The sequence below is a fragment of the Tiliqua scincoides genome, chromosome 1 (assembly GCF_035046505.1).
Source record: "Tiliqua scincoides isolate rTilSci1 chromosome 1, rTilSci1.hap2, whole genome shotgun sequence".
NCBI lineage: Eukaryota > Metazoa > Chordata > Lepidosauria > Squamata > Scincidae > Tiliqua > Tiliqua scincoides.
In genome coordinates, this window is record NC_089821.1 from 230,403,535 (window position 1) to 230,423,393 (window position 19,859).

Genomic DNA, 19,859 nt, shown 5'->3' on the forward strand with positions numbered 1-19,859 from the left:
AACACCATATTGTGCTGTTCCATAGCCTTCTCTTTTGTCACTGGAAAAATGTCCATTTCAAGGCAAACAAGCATTATGTCCTGTCTAGAAGTCTGATTTTGTACTACATGCTTTAACATGTAGTAATCCCAAACAGCAGGAATAAAAAAACTGGGATTTCACCCCATAATAACCCTTGGAATGCCCCTCCTAATTCATTCTTGCTACTGAGACAGTCCCCAGTATGCCATGCCCTAAGATTGTGACCATGCCAACCATAAGATCCTGTCAAGTATACTGCCGTGAGGCCAGTAATTGCCATTATATGTGTGGCAATTAGGAACTGGAAGTGTGCAGGCAACCACCAGGATAAGATTTGGGCCACCCCAGATCATACCAGTGGACTGTACCCTACAAGTCATTCTAGCTTCATGTGCAGGCCAGTAATTAACATCAATGTCCTTCCACATTTTATGCACCAAATGGTGAAGTATACCCAAGTTCTGTGTTCTTTTTAAATTCACGTATGTGTTTTTGAAGTGGTTACTTTAGTTTGATGTTTCTAATGAGAATCCATGTGGAGAACTGGATTATTACCAATGCAAACTTGGCTCATTCCAACAATTCACGCTAGTGGGCAACTATGAATGAATTGGAAAATTCCTTTCTTAATAGAAGAATGAAACAAAATCATCAGGAAAAAAAAACTTGGTGTATGTATATGTAAGTTTCATTTCTCTGGGTTTTTCCACCAAGTCATATTACTCTTTTTCAAACTTTTAACTGGTTATAATTAACCTCCCCTTATTACCAAATTGTTGTATCTTTGTAAAGTTCCAAAAGTAAAAGCACATTTATACATACTTTGTATCTGTGTTAAAAAATGATAATAATTGAATCCCACTGGACATCTTTTGCAAATGCTTGAAAAGAGTGGTTGAGAATTGAAAAGCTATCTCAGCTGTAAAGATGAATAAATTTTATTTTAATTTTATAAAGACAGGATCGATGCAGTAATTCTGGATTTATTGAACATTTACTGGATATGTTTGGTTTCTTAAAAAATGCGTACAGACTAAGCTATATATTTCTGGGAAAGTAAAGCATATTTTATTTTGGAAATCTTCATTAGGAGGCCACGTTTTACATCATTAATATGTTACTGGTTATATCTTTCTTTAAGCCATTTGCCAACAGATCAATAGCTTTAAAATAAATTGCATTTATCATCATGTTAGCACAAATGGTTGTGATGATATCAGTGAGCTTAGTCTTCTAAAGAGAGGGTGTAAAAGATCTCATTAATGAACTATATGCAGGCAACTCATTTAGAATATTTATTCAGGGTTTCTTTTGTAATTTTATTTCTATGAGCTGCCATTTGAAAGAGCCGTCACACTCTTCTTACATACGTTATAGAGTTTCACATAGAATTGATGGTGACAGACTACTTACTTCTGCACTGTCTTTGCCCAGTACCACTGTGGTGCACTGTTGAAAGTTGCATTTATAATACATTGAGGCTGCAGTTCCTATACTCTCCGGAAGTTCAGGATCTGCAGTACATCCTTGCGGCTGAGGGGGGAATGAGGCAGTGTGGTCCCTAGGATCGTGCTGCTGCTAGGGGCTTTCTTTTACTTATAGAATGCAACAGCGGCTTCCTGGGAGTGCGGAGACCCCTGTGTAGGCCTCTGAAGGGCTCCCAAGCTGTGGAGAATGCAAAAATCACAATCGCAACCCATTTCCAATTTCACAATTGCAAACTGGAAGTGGGTCATGATTGTTATTTTTCCATTCTCCGCAGCTTGGGGAGCCCCGCAGAGGCTTCTGTGGGGCTCCCCGCATCCCTGGGAGCTACTACTGTGCCCTGTAAGTAAAAAGCCCCTGGCAGCGGTGTGATCCTGGGGATCGTGTTGATGCATTCTCCCTCCGCAACCCTTAAAAGGGCAAAGTCTGAAATTGATGCAGCAGTTTGAGAACCTCTGCATTAAGGTGTTTGAAAACAGTGTTATTTATTTATTCAGAAGTAAGTCCATTGTGTCAATAAGACTTGGTCTGTAATCCTATCTTACTTACCAGAAACAAGCACCTCTAATAATACAGTATTATGGATTGTATCCAGAGGTTGTATGAGTAGAAGGAAGCTTGCACAAGGAAATTTTCCTGCCCCCTATTCCTCTCAAAGTTACTTTTGAAGGGGATCCTCAGAAATGGTGTAGAGTGGGATGGCATGCAGGAAACTTCATAGAGAGGGGGATCTTGCCAAAAATCAGTCACCTTTCATGAACAGAGGCCTTCTCATAGAAGGTGTCTCTACCCAATTGACAGCAATCTCCTTGTATGCCATTTCCACCTTTTCCCCCATGGGTTGCTTGATTCTTAGCAGTGGTTTTTGGGGGGCTATAGAGGGCTGATCTGGGAGTGAAGGAACTGGAGAGTTCTGCTGCTAAGGGAAATATTTTCCCTTACCCCTCTGTAAGCCTTCTGTTTGCCAATGGGACTCCTTGGACCTGCACCAGCTTTTTAGCTGGCATGGGTTTGAGGAGACAGAGGGGGCATGCCAGTTGCTATCAGAGGGGATAGCATCCAGTGCAAGTCACCTGCACCAGGTGTCACTCCCAGCCTCTGTCATGCCTCCAGTTCTACCCCATTCCACCCCTGCCCTGTTCCACCCCCTGACTTACCTGAGTTGGCAGATGTTTCTGTCCCTGCCATCATTCACTGGGTTTCCTTGGCCTCTGTGGTGGTAGGCCAGACATGTGTGACGCTGTGTGCTTCCGGACGGCCATGATATTTTAAACTTTTATTTAACTTCTCACAAGAGGAGTCCTGGATAATTGCTTGTTTTGTTTTATAGAGCAGTTAATTTATGGCGATGTGCTAATAAATCTCTTCTTCATTCATACAGACTGCTCAGGGTGGCAGTCATCGAACACTTCTCTATGGACATGCAATATTGCTGCGCCATTCTTACAGTGGTATGGTATGTATGAGTTATATACGTTAATAGGTTTTCTTTCAGTACATTCAAATTAGAGGACTGCAACCTACAGCTAATGGGGAGTGCTAGAAGCAGTTGTCATAAAGATTGCACTCTATCTCTATGGCAGCAGGGAATTCTGCCACTCTGTTTCTTTCCAGTGCAATCATCTGTAAATGACATCTGTGCAAATGTGGTCTTGGTGACTCACACAATTGCACGTTATTTACTCTAGCTTTTGCACCTATTAAAGTCTTAATGATTATGGTTTTTTTGGAAACTAGTGTGAGGTGCCTTTAACTATTAAGCACTTCTTCGGAAACAGATCCATGTACAGTTTGCACCTCTTTGTTCATTTCATTTGCCAGCAAGTAAAACATAGGTTACTGACTTCTTGTATGTCCATGTTAAATTGACTGCTTCTATAAGAGAATACTAGTTTGTTGGAGTACCTCTACAGGAGCATTTTTCAGCTAGTGGTATTCGTACCACTGTTGGTACTTGAGGTAGTGTCTGCTGGAACCCCCAGGCTCTTGTGGGACCCCCAAGCTCCTGCTGCCTGGCAGCTAGGCCAGCAACTCAATGCAACAAGCAACAGTAGGAGGCTCTATGGGCAGGCAGAGCTCCAGCATGCGGTTTTTGTGCGCTCAAAAAAGTCCTCCCCCGAGTCTCTTTCTGGTGTTTGTTGCATTACATCTGATCTCCCAGTCCGGAACCATGCAGAATAGTACAACAGGGGACAGATTTGGAGAAACGCTGCTCTACAGTATATCTAGCCTACAAAGAGAGAATTGGGGAGGGAGGGATGAAATTGCCACTTCTAGTAATCTGCATTTTACTCTCATTTCCTGCTCCCACCCTCCAACTCAGATTGATCATTACAGTTTCCAAACCAAACCTCAGTCCCCTTATTTCTATCACTTGTCTCCTTTTTTGTAATGTGAGAAGATGATTTAAACAGAGATAGCAATTTTACAAAATAATATATTAAACTTGGCCATTTGTGCCATTTGTAATATTTAAAATTTTATTTTATGGTTGGCACTGTGAAACCAAGTGTTTATGCTTTTTCCCTCTAAAATTGCTACATAGCTCAGTGATAACAAAATGATTATATTTATAGATTGAAAACTAGGCAGCAGAAAACCAAGGAGTGTTTTTTTCTTTTATTTCTTAGTACCTGTGTTGCCTCTCCACCTCACGAACATCAATGGACAAACTGGCATTTGATGTGGGTTTGCAAGAAGATACCACAGGTGACTAGATACCTTTGTTAAAAACTATACATTGTATTTTCTAGAGGAAACTAACATTGTCATACTACTGACAAAATCTGTATATTTGTGGTATGATAGGAGTTTCCAATGTTGCATTTTTACTTCACATATATGTAGTTATTTTAAATATTGAAATTTCATGTGCAGGCAATGTAAGTTTCTTATTGGTTATTGTGTCTGTTTCTGGAAAATCCTATGGGCTCTTAGCACTGGCAGAACTAGTGTTCACTAGCGCTAACTGGCATGTGGCAGTGAAGAAAGAGCTTCTGGCAGCATATGGATTCTCATCCACATGCTGCATTTTTTTGCCACTGCATTGGTAGAGGAGAATGGATAGGATTGGCCTCTAAGACTAGTTTTGAATTTCTTATACCCATTAATTGAACAATGACCTGCAGAATACATGTAGAAGTATCTCCTTTTCAGTATTAGGTCAATGTTTGTCTGCTGCCGAACCACTTCACATTGTCCACCTATCCACCTATGACATCATTCTCAGTTACTTTTGGATTGGGAGGCCAGATGTGACCTCACAAACACCAGTAAGAAGCTCAGAGTGGGCAGGAAAGCTCTTTTGAGTGTGGAAAAGCATACTTTGGAGCCTCCTACCGCTGTTTGTTGTGTTGCATTCTTGGTCTCCCAGGCGGCAGGAGTCCAGGGGTCCTGCAAGTACCACCAGATACCACCTCAAGTATTTCTGGTAGTACTTGTACCACCAGCTAAGAAACACTGTACTAGCTCATTGAAAATTTGCTAGTGAAACTGATCCCATTCCTCCAACTTAAATGTATATGGTATATGACAAAAATTATAAACAGCTTCTGATAATGCACGATAACAAACATCTGTTTGCCGAAACAGAAAAACATGCATCCACCTTCAAAATGTTTTTCATTTGTTGACCTCCAAACCCCCCCCCCCAACAAAGCACAGAACAACTGTGATTAGAATGAAAAGGGCATAATTTATTGCTCAAATTCAAAGACTGGGAGCTGTTTTAATAAACCTAGAACTCCATTTGACTTTCTGTTTATATTTCCTTACTTGGGAACAGAAAGCTACTGTCTGTTTCCCCTATGGGAGGCCCATCCTGGCTCCAAGCTAATGATCACCAGTGATAATCATAGTTTATCAATGCCAACCCCTTTGAACAGGCCATGAGGAAGATCTGGATTGCACTGCCCTCCCCAAGCCTCCAGACCTTTGAAGTTGACTTTACAATCCATGGGCAAAGGGGTTCCCAGGCATCATCCCCAAGCAAGAAGCTTCTAGAAACTGGTTCTGCCCCCCTTTACCCACTCCACTTCCTCAGGATGCACTGACCCATCACCATAATGCCCAGCCCTCACTGTCTGTCAGTAATCTGGCTAAACTACAGTTAATCCACTTGGTCAAAAAAGTTCCCTAGCCAGGATCAATTAGGTAGAGGAGTAAAAAATTCTTACTTGGCCTCAAGAAAGAACCAGTTAATCCCAGAATGACCCCTTGGGTGAGTTGAAAGGCCAATGCCTCTCTCTGACCAAATGATATAAAAAAATTGCTGGAGCAGCAGTGACTGCAGCTCAAGCCCTGCCTCCGCTTCCCTGGCAGCTCCAATGAGCTGTCTCCTCTCAGCTCACTTTACCTGTGAGAGTATGGGGCAAAATGCCCACCACTTCAAAGCCTTGTGGTCAGCCCCATTCTAACACAATCATTTAACATCCTTATGCATTGCTTAGAGTGTGCCAGTCCCTATTTTATTTTGCTCTTCAAGCTCTTCTTTTGTTATGAAATGTCAAAGCAAGATCATATGAGCAAGTGTGGTATCTCACTCTATCAACTCTAGAGTTTACCAACTCTAAATATTGTGGAACACCACAAATTGTAAAATGGTAGCTCTCACATCCTGAATGTGTCTGCATAGCCACCTTGGTTCCCATATACTGTGGCATGTTTTTCTTATTGTTACGCTTAAAAAATCCCCATTAGAAACAAAAATACATTGTTAATATGATGTGAAAATTATATGAGAAGCAACTGTGTCTTTAATATGAGCTACCAGCAACCTATTCACATTCACTTTTTGGAGAGTTGCTAATAGTATTTTTATTCAAAGAGCTGTAATTACTTCTTCATTGTATGTCCATATGCTACAGGATTAGTTATATTCAAACATTTAGGTAGGTCCAATTAAAATTTTTTATTAAATATGAAAGAATACATAAACAGGAAAAAACACTTCACCACAGTGCTTCCCAAACTCCTAAGGAAAAGTCCTATGTCGTGAAAACCAGAAGTGCCCTTTTTTCCTTTTTTTTAGACTTTTGCAGATACAGGGAGCCCTGCGGAGGGCTCCCCGGACCCCCCAGACTCTCCAGGATTGCAGCACTGGCTGCAGGTAAGTAAAAAAACCCTCCTCCCATCCCCAGCAGCAGCATGATCCTGGGGATCGCGTTGCTGCCTTCTCCTTCCCCTCCCCTTAAAAGGGCAGGGAAAAGTGCTTCCCTGGCTGGTGGGTCACGACCAGTGGTGGTTTGAAAACCACTGCCTTACCACAAACTTTTCCTATATTATATTGTCACATATATCAGACTAATAAAAATAACCTTGTGGTTGCTTCCCTGCCTCTCCCTTTTCTTGTGGGTTTTTTCCCCACATCTTCAGGATTGGGGTGCAACAGATCTATAAGTTTCAAAAGGGGAGGCAAGTCATCCGAGTTAACTGAAACTGAAAGCAAAATCCTGGATAATAAACACACAGGAGGTTGCTTCACCTTAAGTGCCCCTGTTGTAACCAGTACTCCCCTAATTTGAGCACACCTGCTCCCAGTACAGTTGAGGTTCTGTGTGTGAGTAGGCCTGTCATATAGCCCAGTAATTTTGTCAGGCCAAATAGGCACTGGAGTCCTCTTTAGCAGGTTCTCTTGTCTCCTTTCCCTCCGGGTCCTCTTATTCAGTATGTGGCTCTACCTTGCCTCACTCTCCTGTGGGCATATCCCCTCTGGGCCAACTCAGAATGCTGACAGTGTCCTCCAGGCATCTTTCTGAGAATATTTTACCCACCTTCAGGGATGCCCCAAGAGGATCTGGTGCACCACCCCTTCTTACCCAACCTTCTGCTGTTTGTTTCTCCTTTCTTGCTCTTTCTCCTCTTTTCCTCTCTCTTGCTCTTCCTTCTTTTCTTCCTTCAGTTGTTTTCAGTCCTTTGTTTTTTCTGCTCTTTTCTTTTTTCTTCCTCTATCCTCCCATTCCTTTTGTTTCCATCCTTCTTAAAGATTGGTACCAGCCCTCAGCTATTGTCAGTTTCTGCTGATGAGCAGTTGGGGAGCTGTCACTCATTGTGCTGGAGGTACTCGGTGATGATAGCCTGGCTGAGGTTTCCAGGGCTGTTTGGAGCAATCACTGGTGAGGTGAGGCTCGCACTGTGCTGTGGAGATCTGCAGTGCTTCACAAATCTACATGGGTATTTGAAATTATCATTTTTATGAGTAAAACCCAGTTTTGTACAAATGTATCTCTCATGTATCTCCCTTTCTTATGTTAATTTCACCATATACATGATTTTCAAAATCTGTCTAAACCAGTCCATAGTAGGTGGTACATCAGGTTTTTCCCAATGTGCTGTTACTGTAATCTGGACTGCAGTTTGTAGCCACCTCTCTGAGTCATCTTTTATGACTAGCCATTCTACCCACCTCAGCTTCATGGTTTTAGCATTGGAAATCAAATTGTGATCAAAATATTTTGCATTACCCTTATCTTCTAAAATGTTACTGTCTCTGAACATTTCCACAGTATGTGAAGCAGTTTTGCACTGGGTGATCTGCACCTCCAGCGCAATCTCTTATTTTAATAACTATATTTTAGTGGGGGGTTTTTTGGTGTCAGAAACCATCAATATTGGAGTTTGTAAAAGTTTTCTCTAAGGTAGTATTAGTATTAAGAATACTTTTTAACCAGAGTAGTTCACAAACCTTTATGGCTCCTTCCAGCCCCATAGTCTCTGCCCCATCTCCTTAGCTCATGGCTTTATAGGTGTCCCACCTGTAGACACTGGGATTCAGGAACGTCATTTCCCCTCAGTGTCTTGAACCAAGGGTCCGGACTTCAAGATTGTTAGGACCCAGTGACTCCTAAGGCCTTGGGGGATGGTGAATGATCAGAAGAGGATCAGGTGGAGGCCCAAGGCCTGCTTCTTCCCCAAACCCTTGCCTCTGGTTAGAGTTTTGTACCTGCTCAAGATTCAGAGGAAGGGTTTTATGGCGACAAGCATTATGCCACCTTCGTGCCCTTTCCTTAAGGTTCTGAGTAGCCTCTGGTGAGTCATTTTGCAGAATTTTGTAACATACTGGATTACTCATGAGTGGTCTTCTCCATCCTGTGGGCAAGTCTTTTCCCAGGAAACAGCACTCTGTTGTTCTCTCTGGGATCATGTAGAAACTGTAGACACTCTTGATGGATTCCCCATTGGTATCCTTAAGCTCCATATCTGTAATTCTTGCTTACCGTGATAGACCACTGCATCATGCGCTTCAAGGTAGCAGTTGCTAAAGACTCATAGCCTCATCAAACTCCCTAATGATGTCTATCATCATCAGTGTGATCCAGCCTCTATAACTGGTTACTGTATTTTTCGCTCCATAAGACGCACCTGACCATAAGACACACCTAGTTTTTAGAGAAGGAAAACAAGGAAAAAATATTCTGAACCAAATAGTGTAATAAAATATTTAATAAACTATAACAGAATAACATTTGAACCATGTAAAGTGAACAGCAGTCAACAGTGGCATTAAGAACCATTATCACTGTCATTAACAAATGGAGAGACTTAAAGGTTTGAGTACTCTAGTTTTCTGGAAACCCCAAGAACTCATCATCGCTAGAGTCAGAATTTATGAAGCTCACAAAAGCAGGTGCACACAAATAGGGGATCACATTATCTTTCTGCTACAATGATGTTCTGCCAAATTCCAATCCACTGGGCCTCATGCCCGCTTAAGGCTGATCAGCCCCCCTTGTGCAACTCACCAGTGCAGCAAGCAAAAGTGAGTCTAGTTCCAGTCCACAGATGCCAAGTAAATCAGTCCCATCAATCAGAGTTACCAAATCAGAGTCCAGAGCCAATAAGCCAAATTACAGTCCAAGGTCAGGTTCCAGGTAGGTCAGTCAAATCCATCAGGGTATCCAAGTCCAGTCACAATCCACAGTCAGATTCCAAATTCAATAAACCCAGTCAGTCTCCTCTCCAACCTGCACTCCTTCAAAACCCACAAACCCTTTCTGCCTCAGGTACTCCTTATATCCCTGAGGGCCCTATTGCCTTCCAGAGGCTGCAGCTGTGCAGCACACTCTGCTGGATGCCCAGGCCTTACCCTTAAAGGGGCCACTGCTGACACCACATCTACCTCCTCACCAGATCTTCCTGGATTCCAATACAAGGGGGGGGGGAAGCAGATCTCTATACAGACCAGTGCAAAAACAGGGGAAAGGTGTGGGGAAGGGAAGATCTCTGTATAGACATTACAGCAAGACCAGTGCAAAACCCCTTGCACACAGAACCAACAGATGGAAGTTGGGGGGGGGGCAGATCTCCATACATACCAGTGCAAAAGCAGGGGAAAGGTGTGGGGAAGGGAAGATCTCTGTATAGACATCACAGCAAGACCAGTGCAAAACCCCTTGCACACAGAACCACACAGAACCGTCAGGTGCTCACTCCCTGGGCTCCCTGGACTCACTCCCTAGGCTCCCTCCCTGGGCTCACAAGCCTGCCAGGCGCTCACTCCTAGGGATGCTTGGACGGGAGAGAAGCCTGCGATTGACTCATTTCGCCTGGAGATCGACTGGTAGCTCTCAATCGACATAATTAGCACCCCTGCTCTAGGGGCTTGCTCAGCAAGACTGCCACCCCACCCATGCTTTCCTGGGAGTGAGCCCCAGTGACTCTGAGACTTACTTCTGAGTAGGCATGTGGGTTTGCTCAGCAAGACTGCCACTCCACCCACACTTTCCTGGGAAGGCGAGCAGAGTGGGCAGGGGGCGGGGCCGGGGGCGGAGGGTTTTTTTTTTTTTGCAGTATTCGCTCCATAAGACGCACACACTTTTCCCCCCACTTTTTGGGGGGGAAAAAGTGCGTCTTATGGAGCGAAAAATATGGTAATTCCTATCTAAGGTTAATTACTTGCTCCAAGGGAATTGGTTTGCCTTCCTTTCCCTTACATTTCTCACCCTAGGTAAAAGGATGGCATGTCCTGGATGTTGGGAGAGCCATTGGTTCTATCTGTCTGGACTAAGATCTATAAGAAACCAGAGATTCTGTTTCTGTCCCTTAATGCACCATCATGGGAGTGAAGATTTCTACAGTGACTCTGTGGTCAGCAAGAACAGAAATGGAGAAAGAGGACGTTCCTGTCACAGTTCTGTATTCAGATTATATTGTTCAGATATTGTGCCATTTGCTGTGATTGTTACCTGACATCCCTCATACATTTGTGCTATTCAAGAGAATCGTCCAAATGAAAAATTCTGTCATATATATATTATGCTTATATATACACAGTACTCATATTGATATTTTGTATCATCCTGTGGTAATGTAGGTGAGGCCTGCTGGTGGACGATACATCCTGCCTCCAAACAGCGTTCGGAAGGAGAAAAAGTTCGTGTTGGGGATGATCTCATCCTAGTCAGTATCTCCTCAGAAAGATACTTGGTAAGTAATGGAATGTCTAGACTACTGCACATAATTACACGTAATATAATAATTTAGTAATGTTATTACCCTAAAATGAATTCTGCAAATTATTTTTCTACATGTTCTAGACTAAATATTAATATTATAAATAAGTCACAGTTTGTGTTAAATAAAAAGATAAATGGTGTTTATAAGTAAGCCTGTAAATATGGGGGTTGTATCCTAAGGAGTGTGAGTGCGACTGAGTTTGCACAAGCTATTCTCCACCCTCTCTTCACTATGGCAACTGCTCTCTGGGCAGTTTTCAGCTATTTTTCCTATCACTGCAGCACCCACGCTATACCCCCACCATTCCTGAGGGCCCCTTGATGTTCAGATGGTTTTTTGGGGGTGGGGAGAGGAACTGAGTGAGCTGTCATAGGGTGGAGAGAAGATAGCTCAAGTGACTACCAGTGTGCTCATTCTCCTTAGAACACAACCCATAAACATTGTGAATGTTATCCTGATATAATTTTGTTGGTAGAATTTAGGCCTTAAAAATTAGATATTGACATGGCACTGGATTTTAATTTCAAAACTTTTAAATTTTTATCCATAATACAATCAACTGGCACTGAATAAATTGACTTTTCTGTGTGGGAATCTTTCCAGAAAGTTCACTTCAACAGAGAGAGTGTGAAGATCAGAATTTAAGAAAGGGAAAACCAGCTGAAGTATTTTTTAAATTTTGTATCAGTTTATGAATGTTTCTAGTTATTGTTAGGTCATTCACATGAAAATATTGGGTATCATAAGAGCTGCATTGTCCTTGCTGGAAAATAGGTTAGGTTTGTTGCCAGAGTGGTTTTTATTAGACGCTATCATCAGAATTGGTTCCCACATTGGTGCACATATGATTGCTGTACATTTGATGACTGGTAGCCAAATGTGTGAACTTTCTCCATTGAAAAGTATTGTGCTTTGAGTTGATATTAGATCTGTCATTTGTCTGTGATGTCTCATTTACACTGGTAAGTCAGTTGTCAGCTGCCTTAGCAAGTGATGATCATGCATGTGTGGCCAGGCTTTATTGTAATAATAATGTACTATTTTTCAAGGAAAAACAAAATCACAATTTAGTTAATATAAAAAGAGAAATGAAAAGTTGGTTCTTTTTTCCCAAAAGGCTTATGATCATTTAAAAAAAGACTTGACCAACACTAGCAAATGGTTACCAGAAAAAAGACACTGTGCTGAGATTAATAGGGACTTATGTTCTTTTTTTGGCTCAGCATTGGTTCCTCTTGTTTTGCCTTCGGACTATATAGTTAATAATATTGTTATTAATAGCAGCAGTAATAATAAATGATGCTTGGAACATTCATATTTGCATTACCTTTGGCAAAACAAAATTAATAAGAATAGAAAGTACAGAGGCATTCAGATATTTTTGAGGTCTGAATATGTTAAGTCCGGTTTCTGTCTTAAGGATTTATTGATGTAAGCTTCCTTAAAATGAAACAATCTTTCATCAGCACTGAGGTAACTAAGACTTATCAGATACCTGTAGGTACATTTATGTGAATTTTACCCCGTAAGAAGTACAGAAGTATGCTTATTTGCTGACTGAGGGCTGCTCTGTTTCGCTATTCCGTCTTGAACGGAACAAGCCTACCTCTTCCATCGCACAACATGCACGTGACTGAGTAGCAACTAGATTTGATGGGTTAGTTTGAGGAGGAGGAGTAGGCAACAAGTGCTATCATTTCCACCTTTTCAAAAGGCCCAGCTGCTTCTCCATCACCAAACTTCCTTCCCAGACATCCTTCCCAGACTGTCCCTGTCACCCTCTTTCCCTTCCCCTTTATCTCAACTCTCAGAAATGACTATTTCTGAAAGAAGTGGATATGTCAAGGTGGCAACAGGTGCATTAGATACCATACCTAAACATTCTTGATTTGGTAGCAGTTACTGACTACTGTGGCATCCAGTCATCTGAACTTCTAAAATTATAAACGAACTTTTAAAACAAGGAGAAACTTTTAAAACAAGGAGAAATATAAAACAAGGAGAAATAGAAATACTGTTAATAATATCACGAATTATTTAAGAGTCTCATGGCAGGGGTAAGTATGCCTTTGAAAAATGTGAGACTTTCTGTGTGAAAATGGAAATGAGAGGGTGGGGCATAAGAAGTAGTTGTGTGCCGAATTTACATGGCTCAGTTGTTAGTGCAAAAGTAAATTTTTAAGCTTTTTTGGGGAGAAAAACACCTCTGTTTTTGTTGTCACCCTCCCCCTTTTTGATCTTGTTTGCAATCTACTTTGTTGATGCTTCAGGGCCCAATCCTATCCAACTTTCCAGCACCGTTGCACCACAATGCAGCCCTGAGATAAGGGAACAAATGTTCCCATACCTTGAGGAGGCCTCTGTGAATGCCTCTTCACCACAGGGTACAGTACACACCCCATTTGCACGGCTGCACCGGCACTGGAATTTATTTATTTAGCATATGACATATAATACATGGACTTGTATATCAGATAGATTAGATCAAATGTCAATGTCCAGTTCATGCAGCCATTCAAGGACAGAGTTACCTTCATAGAAAAAGTCAGATTCCACTGGAAAATTGGATAGGATTGGGCCTTCAGTCTCCTTGTTACAATGTGATCCTAACTAGTTGGGAATCATGTACAGGTTGAGATGAATTATTCTTGTGGGTTCCTCCAAGCACTCACTTTTAGATAACAAAAAATGAACTATAGCAAATCAATTTAAAAAACAAAGTTTCTTTGCTCCAGTGATTGAAAAACAGCCTTGCTGACCTTTGATTCTAAGATAAGAGTCATTAAGAAGACAATCCATCGGCACTTCACTCAGCCCCTCCCTTCACCAATGCAAAATGATCGCCTTTCTTTCACGTGCTGGGGGAAGGGAGGGGTTCGCAGGCGAGAGAAGGATTGATGGATTGTCAGCCAGCCTTAAGGAGGGCTATTTAAGGAGGCTCTTGTTAAAGGACTGTTCAGTTTTTAAAACTGATTTTAAAGGGATGCATTTTTTCCCTTTTCCAGGGATCAGCACATTCCTTCTCATTTGCAGGGGCCATTTGTGTTGAGTCAAATCCCTGTATAAAAAATCCATGTATAAATAGGCTGGACCTGTAATTAACACAGTGATATCCCAGCACTTTGTAGCCAAATCATATTCGGGTATGTAAACTCAACTGACCAAGCTCAAAGAAAAAATCCTATTGCCCTCTGTCTGAAATGGAGGTGGATTTTCTTTGTGACAACTGAGTTGTTTTTAGCTGAAACGCGCACATATTGAACTGCAATTGTGAAAGCCAAGGCGCATACAGTCGTTGTCATGGATCAACTTTTGCACACAGCACAACAGTTTACAAAATGAAATCACAGTGGTGCATAAAAATTCCCAACATGTAGTGCTTTCTACATGTAATACCAGTATTCACATAGCCAGTTCAGTGTGTGAAAGTTTGGCACGTGACAATTGAAGCTGCTACACAAAGAAAAGGTAAAAACCAGCCCTAAATTTATGTTTTAATGCTTTACCAGAAAGAAGGACTTTTTTTTTAACAACTTTGACGGTGTGAGAGAAAAGGTGGCAAACAAAAGCAGATGCATAAGAACATAAGAACATAAGAACAGCCCCACTGGATCAGGCCATAGGCCCATCTAGTCCAGCTTCCTGTATCTCACAGCGGCCCACCAAATGCCCCAGGGAGCACACCAGATAACAAGAGACCTCATGCTGGTGCTCTCCCCTACATCTGGCATTCTGACTTAACCCATTCCTAAAATCAGGAGGTTGCGCATACACATCATGGCTTGTACCCCATAATGGATTTTTCCTCCAGAAACTCGTCCAATCCCCTTTTAAAGGCGTCTAGGCTAGACGCCAGCACCACATCCTGTGGCAAGGAGTTCCACAGACCAACCACACGCTGAGTAAAGAAATATTTTCTTTTGTCTGTCCTAACCCGCCCAACACTCAATTTTAGTGGATGTCCCCTGGTTCTGGTATTATGTGAGAGTGTAAAGAGCATCTCCCTATCCACTCTGTCCATCCCCTGCATAATTTTGTATGTCTCAATCATGTCCCCCCTCAGGCGCCTCTTTTCTAGGCTGAAGAGGCCCAAACGCCGTAGCCTTTCCTCATAAGGAAGGTGCCCCAGCCCCGTAATCATCTTAGTCGCTCTCTTTTGCACCTTTTCCATTTCCACTATGTCTTTTTTGAGATGCGGCGACCAGAACTGGACACAATACTCCAGGTGTGGCCTTACCATAGATTTGTACAACGGCATTATAATACTAACCGTTTTGTTCTCAATACCCTTCCTAATGATCCCAAGCATAGAATTGGCCTTCTTCACTGCCGCCGCACATTGGGTCGACACTTTCATCGACCTGTCCACCACCACCCCAAGATCTCTCTCCTGATCTGTCACAGACAGCTCAGAACCCATCAGCCTATATCTAAAGTTTTGATTTTTTGCCCCAATGTGCATGACTTTACACTTACTGACATTGAAGCGCATCTGCCATTTTGCTGCCCATTCTGCCAGTCTGGAGAGATCCTTCTGGAGCTCCTCACAATCACTTCTGGTCATCACCACTCGGAAAAGTTTGGTGTTGTCTGCAAACTTTGCCACTTCACTGCTCAACCCTGTCTCCAGGTCATTTATGAAGAGGTTGAAAAGCACCGGTCCCAGGACAGATCCTTGGGGCACACCGCTTTTCACCTCTCTCCATTGTGAAAATTGCCCATTGACGCCCACTCTCTGCTTCCTGGCCTCCAACCAGTTCTCAATCCACGAGAGGACCTGTCCTCTAATTCCCTGACTGTGGAGTTTTTTCAGTAGTCTTTGGTGAGGGACCGTGTCAAACGCCTTCTGAAAGTCCAGATATATAATGTCCACGGGTTCTCCCGCATCCACATGCCTGTTGACCTTTTCAAAGAATTCTATAAGGTTTGTGAGGCAAGACTTACCCTTACAGAAGCCATGCTGACTCTCCCTCAGCAAGGCCTGTTCGTCTGAAATGAAACCTGCATGAAAATCGGCCTGCATGAAAATCGTACAGTCCTAAGGTACTGTTAACCAAGATGTTAAAAGAACATTTTTTTAGGTGTAAAGGTGCCTTCAGGAGATAATTTGTATTCTTCAGTTGTCTCTGAATACATCAAAGAATAGAGTTACTTTTAATGGGGGGAGGGGTTGGGAGCTGACGGGAACTAACAAATTTGGGAAAAAGTATAATTTCTTTCCACAGTGCAATCAGCTTTCCGCTCCCATCTGATTTTATGCAACAGCACTGAATACTGATTTTTTACATTAAAAAAAATCTTCTTGAAGTGGTTGTCTTTCTCAGTAGTGTGGAAGGTGCTATCATGACTTGAGGGTTCTTGAAGAAATCATTTTCTGAAAAGCAGCAAGTCAGGCACGCAGTAGGCTACAACAAACTCCAGTGCATAAAGCACTGCTTCTTTGACTCACTCTAACTTCGTCCCCTCTTGCTTCATTCTTCCACCCTGGGTGAAACCTGAGGTCAATTTTTATGGGCAGATAACCACTCCCTGGCTCCAGCCAGCTGATCCGCAGCTCAGTTGGAGCCATGGGTCTTCCTGCTGCATCCTGCTGCTCTTGTGTTGCCCCCATCTTGTGCTACAACTCTGCAATGCTCTGTCCTTTGGACACGGGAGTGCTACAATGCTGCAGAGAATTGTATTGCTCTGTTGACTTTGGAGTCCTGTGGCATTTGGTTTGTCAGCTTTGTGATCGCCTGCAAATTCTTAGGCATTTCTCGATCTTCCCACTTGGGAATAAGCAGTTAAAATAGAATAGAATAAAACAGACAATAGAATAAAATAGACAATGAAAGCAATAGTAAACCAGAATTAAGCAATAGAAATCAATGAGCCTTAAAGACCTCTCAAGATACACATATAGTTGCTAATATAACAAAGCAATCTGGACACGAGCATAAGGAAGAATACTCTCTCACATAGGTTAAATGACTGTACTCCCCAGCATGGCGTCTTTTCCAGTGGCTGTTGCCAGTGTCTTTTTTTTGTTTTTGTTTTCTTTTAGATTGTGAGCCCTTTGGGGACCAGGAACCATTTATGTTTGTTATGTAAACTGCTTTGTGAGCAACTTTGTGTTGAAAAATGGCATATAAATATTCTTAATGATAATAATTAGCTATATGTGCAATTATTATTATTAATTATTATTAACAGTATTTATATACCGCTTTTCAACTAAAAGTTCACAAAGCGTTTTACAGAGAAAAATCAAATAACTAATTTGCTCCCTGTCCCCAAAAGGGTTCACAATCTAAAAAGATGCAAATGCATACCAGCAGACAGCCACTAGAACAGACACTGCTGGGGTGAGGTGGGCCAGTTACTCTCCTCCTGCTAAAAAAAAAGGAGCACCCACTTGAAAAAGTGCCTCTTACCCAATTAGCAGGGGTTACACTGTACAGGGCAATCACTGTACATGGCACTTTACATAGAATTAAAAGATAAATTTTAAAAAAGATTACATAAGGTCAACCATGGGAGTTGGGTGGTGGGTGGGAAGGAGGGATGGAGGCAGGAGTAAATGGAAATAAAGCCAGAAAGTAAAATGTTATATAAATCAGGCAACAAATGTCATCCAGTATGCGGACAGAGGATAATTTTGAAAACCGATCCACATATCACAAAGGTATGAGCTATAATCCTCTCCACTACTATTTGCTTGGATGTGATGCTTCAGCCACTTGCCCATCTAGGCTAGGAATTAGAACTGACTTAGAATTGGAACATTTTCTGACTTTGATGCAAAGCAAATATAATGAGTCTTTCCCTGTCAGCAGGGGATCTAGCTAGTAGGAGGAATAATAAAACAAGAAGTGCTGAACAAATTGAAATGAACAAATCCAAATGGAACAGAAAGCTTTTGAATAGCTGCCTGAAATAACTGTCCGGTTGTAATGCAGCTTAATGGCAGCTTTATATTCGTTCAAACAAAACTGAAAGTCAAGGGATTCTTCAGCACACTGTACTAGGGTTTGATTTACAGCACAATCCTGTGCATGTCTACTCAGCAAGATTTAGACTGTAATCCTCTCTTACTCAGTGGAAACACCTCTGTCAATGGGGCTTACTCCCAGGAAAGTGTGTCTAGGATTATGGCCTTAGCTGCACTCCTGTATAAAGTTACTTAGGAGTAAGTCCCATTGAACTCAGTGGAGTTTATTTCTGAGTAGGCATGCCTGGACTTGCACTGTTAGAGAAGGAAATTGAAGCCAAATCCTCTTGCTCGGCAACATCCATCGCACCTTGGCTTGCTAGACTGTTACATTTTAAAGAGCTTTGCGTCTAGATGTCATTCCCCCCACACATGGTTGACATTAATTAATTTTTCAGAGGAAGTAGAATATGTGATGCAGTTGTCTGCATTGTCCCTTTCCTGATGGTTCTCTTCTGATGCACAGCTCTTCCGTCAGCAACAAAATGGCATTTAGTACTCAACCATAACTGGGAATATGAAATACAGTCATGCGTTGCTTAATGACAGGGATGTGTACTGGCATCCCTGTTGTCAAGCAAGACTTGACTTTAATGAAACCTCTGAAGCTGAGGCTCTGAATGGCTGAGAAAATGTGCCTTCTGCTTTCCATTGAGAAACCGGAAGTGACTTTTTTGGCCTCATAAGGCTTTTGGAGGCGAGGGGCTTCCCCAGGCTTCTGATTGCCTTATATGGCAAAAAAAATTACTTCTGGTTTCCTGAGGAAACCAGAAGTCATGTCTTTTTGGCCGTTTTTGCCATTCTGAGTCTTGCAGAAGCAGCGCACGGACATGTGCTTGCTCTGCGAGACTCAGAAAAGCTCCCGGAGGTGAGGGGAGTACAGTTTCCCTTGGCTTTGGCAGCTTGGGCAAAGGGAGGAGGGAACAGCGGCGGCCATCGCATATGTGGGCTGTCACTGGTTGGAATGTCACTAAGCAATGTTTACCTGTATTTAAAATGGTACAAGGATTGCAATGGATAGTTCCAACAGAAGAGTTCCAATTGTAAAGACATCTGTATATTGTAATTCTTGCAAACTGTAAGCTAAGTGTGAATAAAAGCTATTTTATGTTTGTAATAATTTTCAGCATTCTGTTCCTCTCCAATTGTTGCAGCACTTATCTTATGGCAACGGCAGCTTGCGTGTTGATGCAGCTTTCCAACAAACGCTTTGGAGTGTAGCCCCAATCAGTTCAGGAAGTGAAGTTGCTCAAGGTACCACTGATTAATTAATACTGGTCATTGTGTTGTCAAGTAATTTTTTTTCAGTAATAATGACCTATATATAATTCTATATTGAACACATATAATCAGGATCATCATGATTTTGCTTAGGGATAATAGGAAGGTGAGACAGAAGGTATTTCTGCATATTTCTGGCTGTACTTTTTATTACATGTGTTACATGTACCTCAGGGGGAGTATGTTTGGGGATTGGGTGAAGTTGTCAATGGTGCAGCTCGGTGAAATGCCATATAAGAAAGAGGAAGATGAGGAAATTCTTTCATTGGTTTAAGTAGTTCCTTCTGGACTTTCTCAGTGGGGTCTGAAGAGAATGCTTTTTAGAATGTGATGTTGGCGAATTGTTTCCTGTAGGTATTCCAACTTGTTCATGTTGATAACTGTTCCTTCCGGTGAGCCTCCCCCCCATTTATTATATCAGACTTTTTCCTGAGGCTGTAGGTATATCACACTCTGCATGGTTGAGACAGTCATAAATTACGCTGTTTACCGACTACCTCATCATGGGACTGAAGCAGTCTACGTAAAATCCAATTTTGTGTTCCATCCATGAGGAGGGGTCCAGACAGAATTCTTCTTTTTATTGTGCTGTGATTATTGTGACTGTGTGTACATGTGCTGTCCAGTGGACTGGTAGTAAGGTCAACTG

General features: G+C 42.1%; 1 protein-coding gene across 9 annotated transcripts in view; it reads left to right on the top strand.

The window, feature by feature from the left end:
• The window catches only part of RYR2 (ryanodine receptor 2), a 383,349-nt gene that overhangs the window by 125,494 nt on the left and 237,996 nt on the right, over positions 1-19,859 (top strand). For 5 of the 9 annotated variants that reach the window (XM_066617218.1, XM_066617226.1, XM_066617235.1 and 2 more), the window contains exons 6-10: positions 2,888-2,962; positions 4,137-4,215; positions 6,536-6,613; positions 10,817-10,929; positions 19,084-19,183. In XM_066617218.1, the coding sequence (XP_066473315.1) occupies positions 2,888-2,962; positions 4,137-4,215; positions 6,536-6,613; positions 10,817-10,929; positions 19,084-19,183 (445 nt within the window). The remainder of the gene's footprint in view (positions 1-2,887; positions 2,963-4,136; positions 4,216-6,535; positions 6,614-10,816; positions 10,930-19,083; positions 19,184-19,859) is intronic. The other 4 variants (XM_066617250.1, XM_066617293.1, XM_066617266.1 and 1 more) reach the window with 1 other exon arrangement.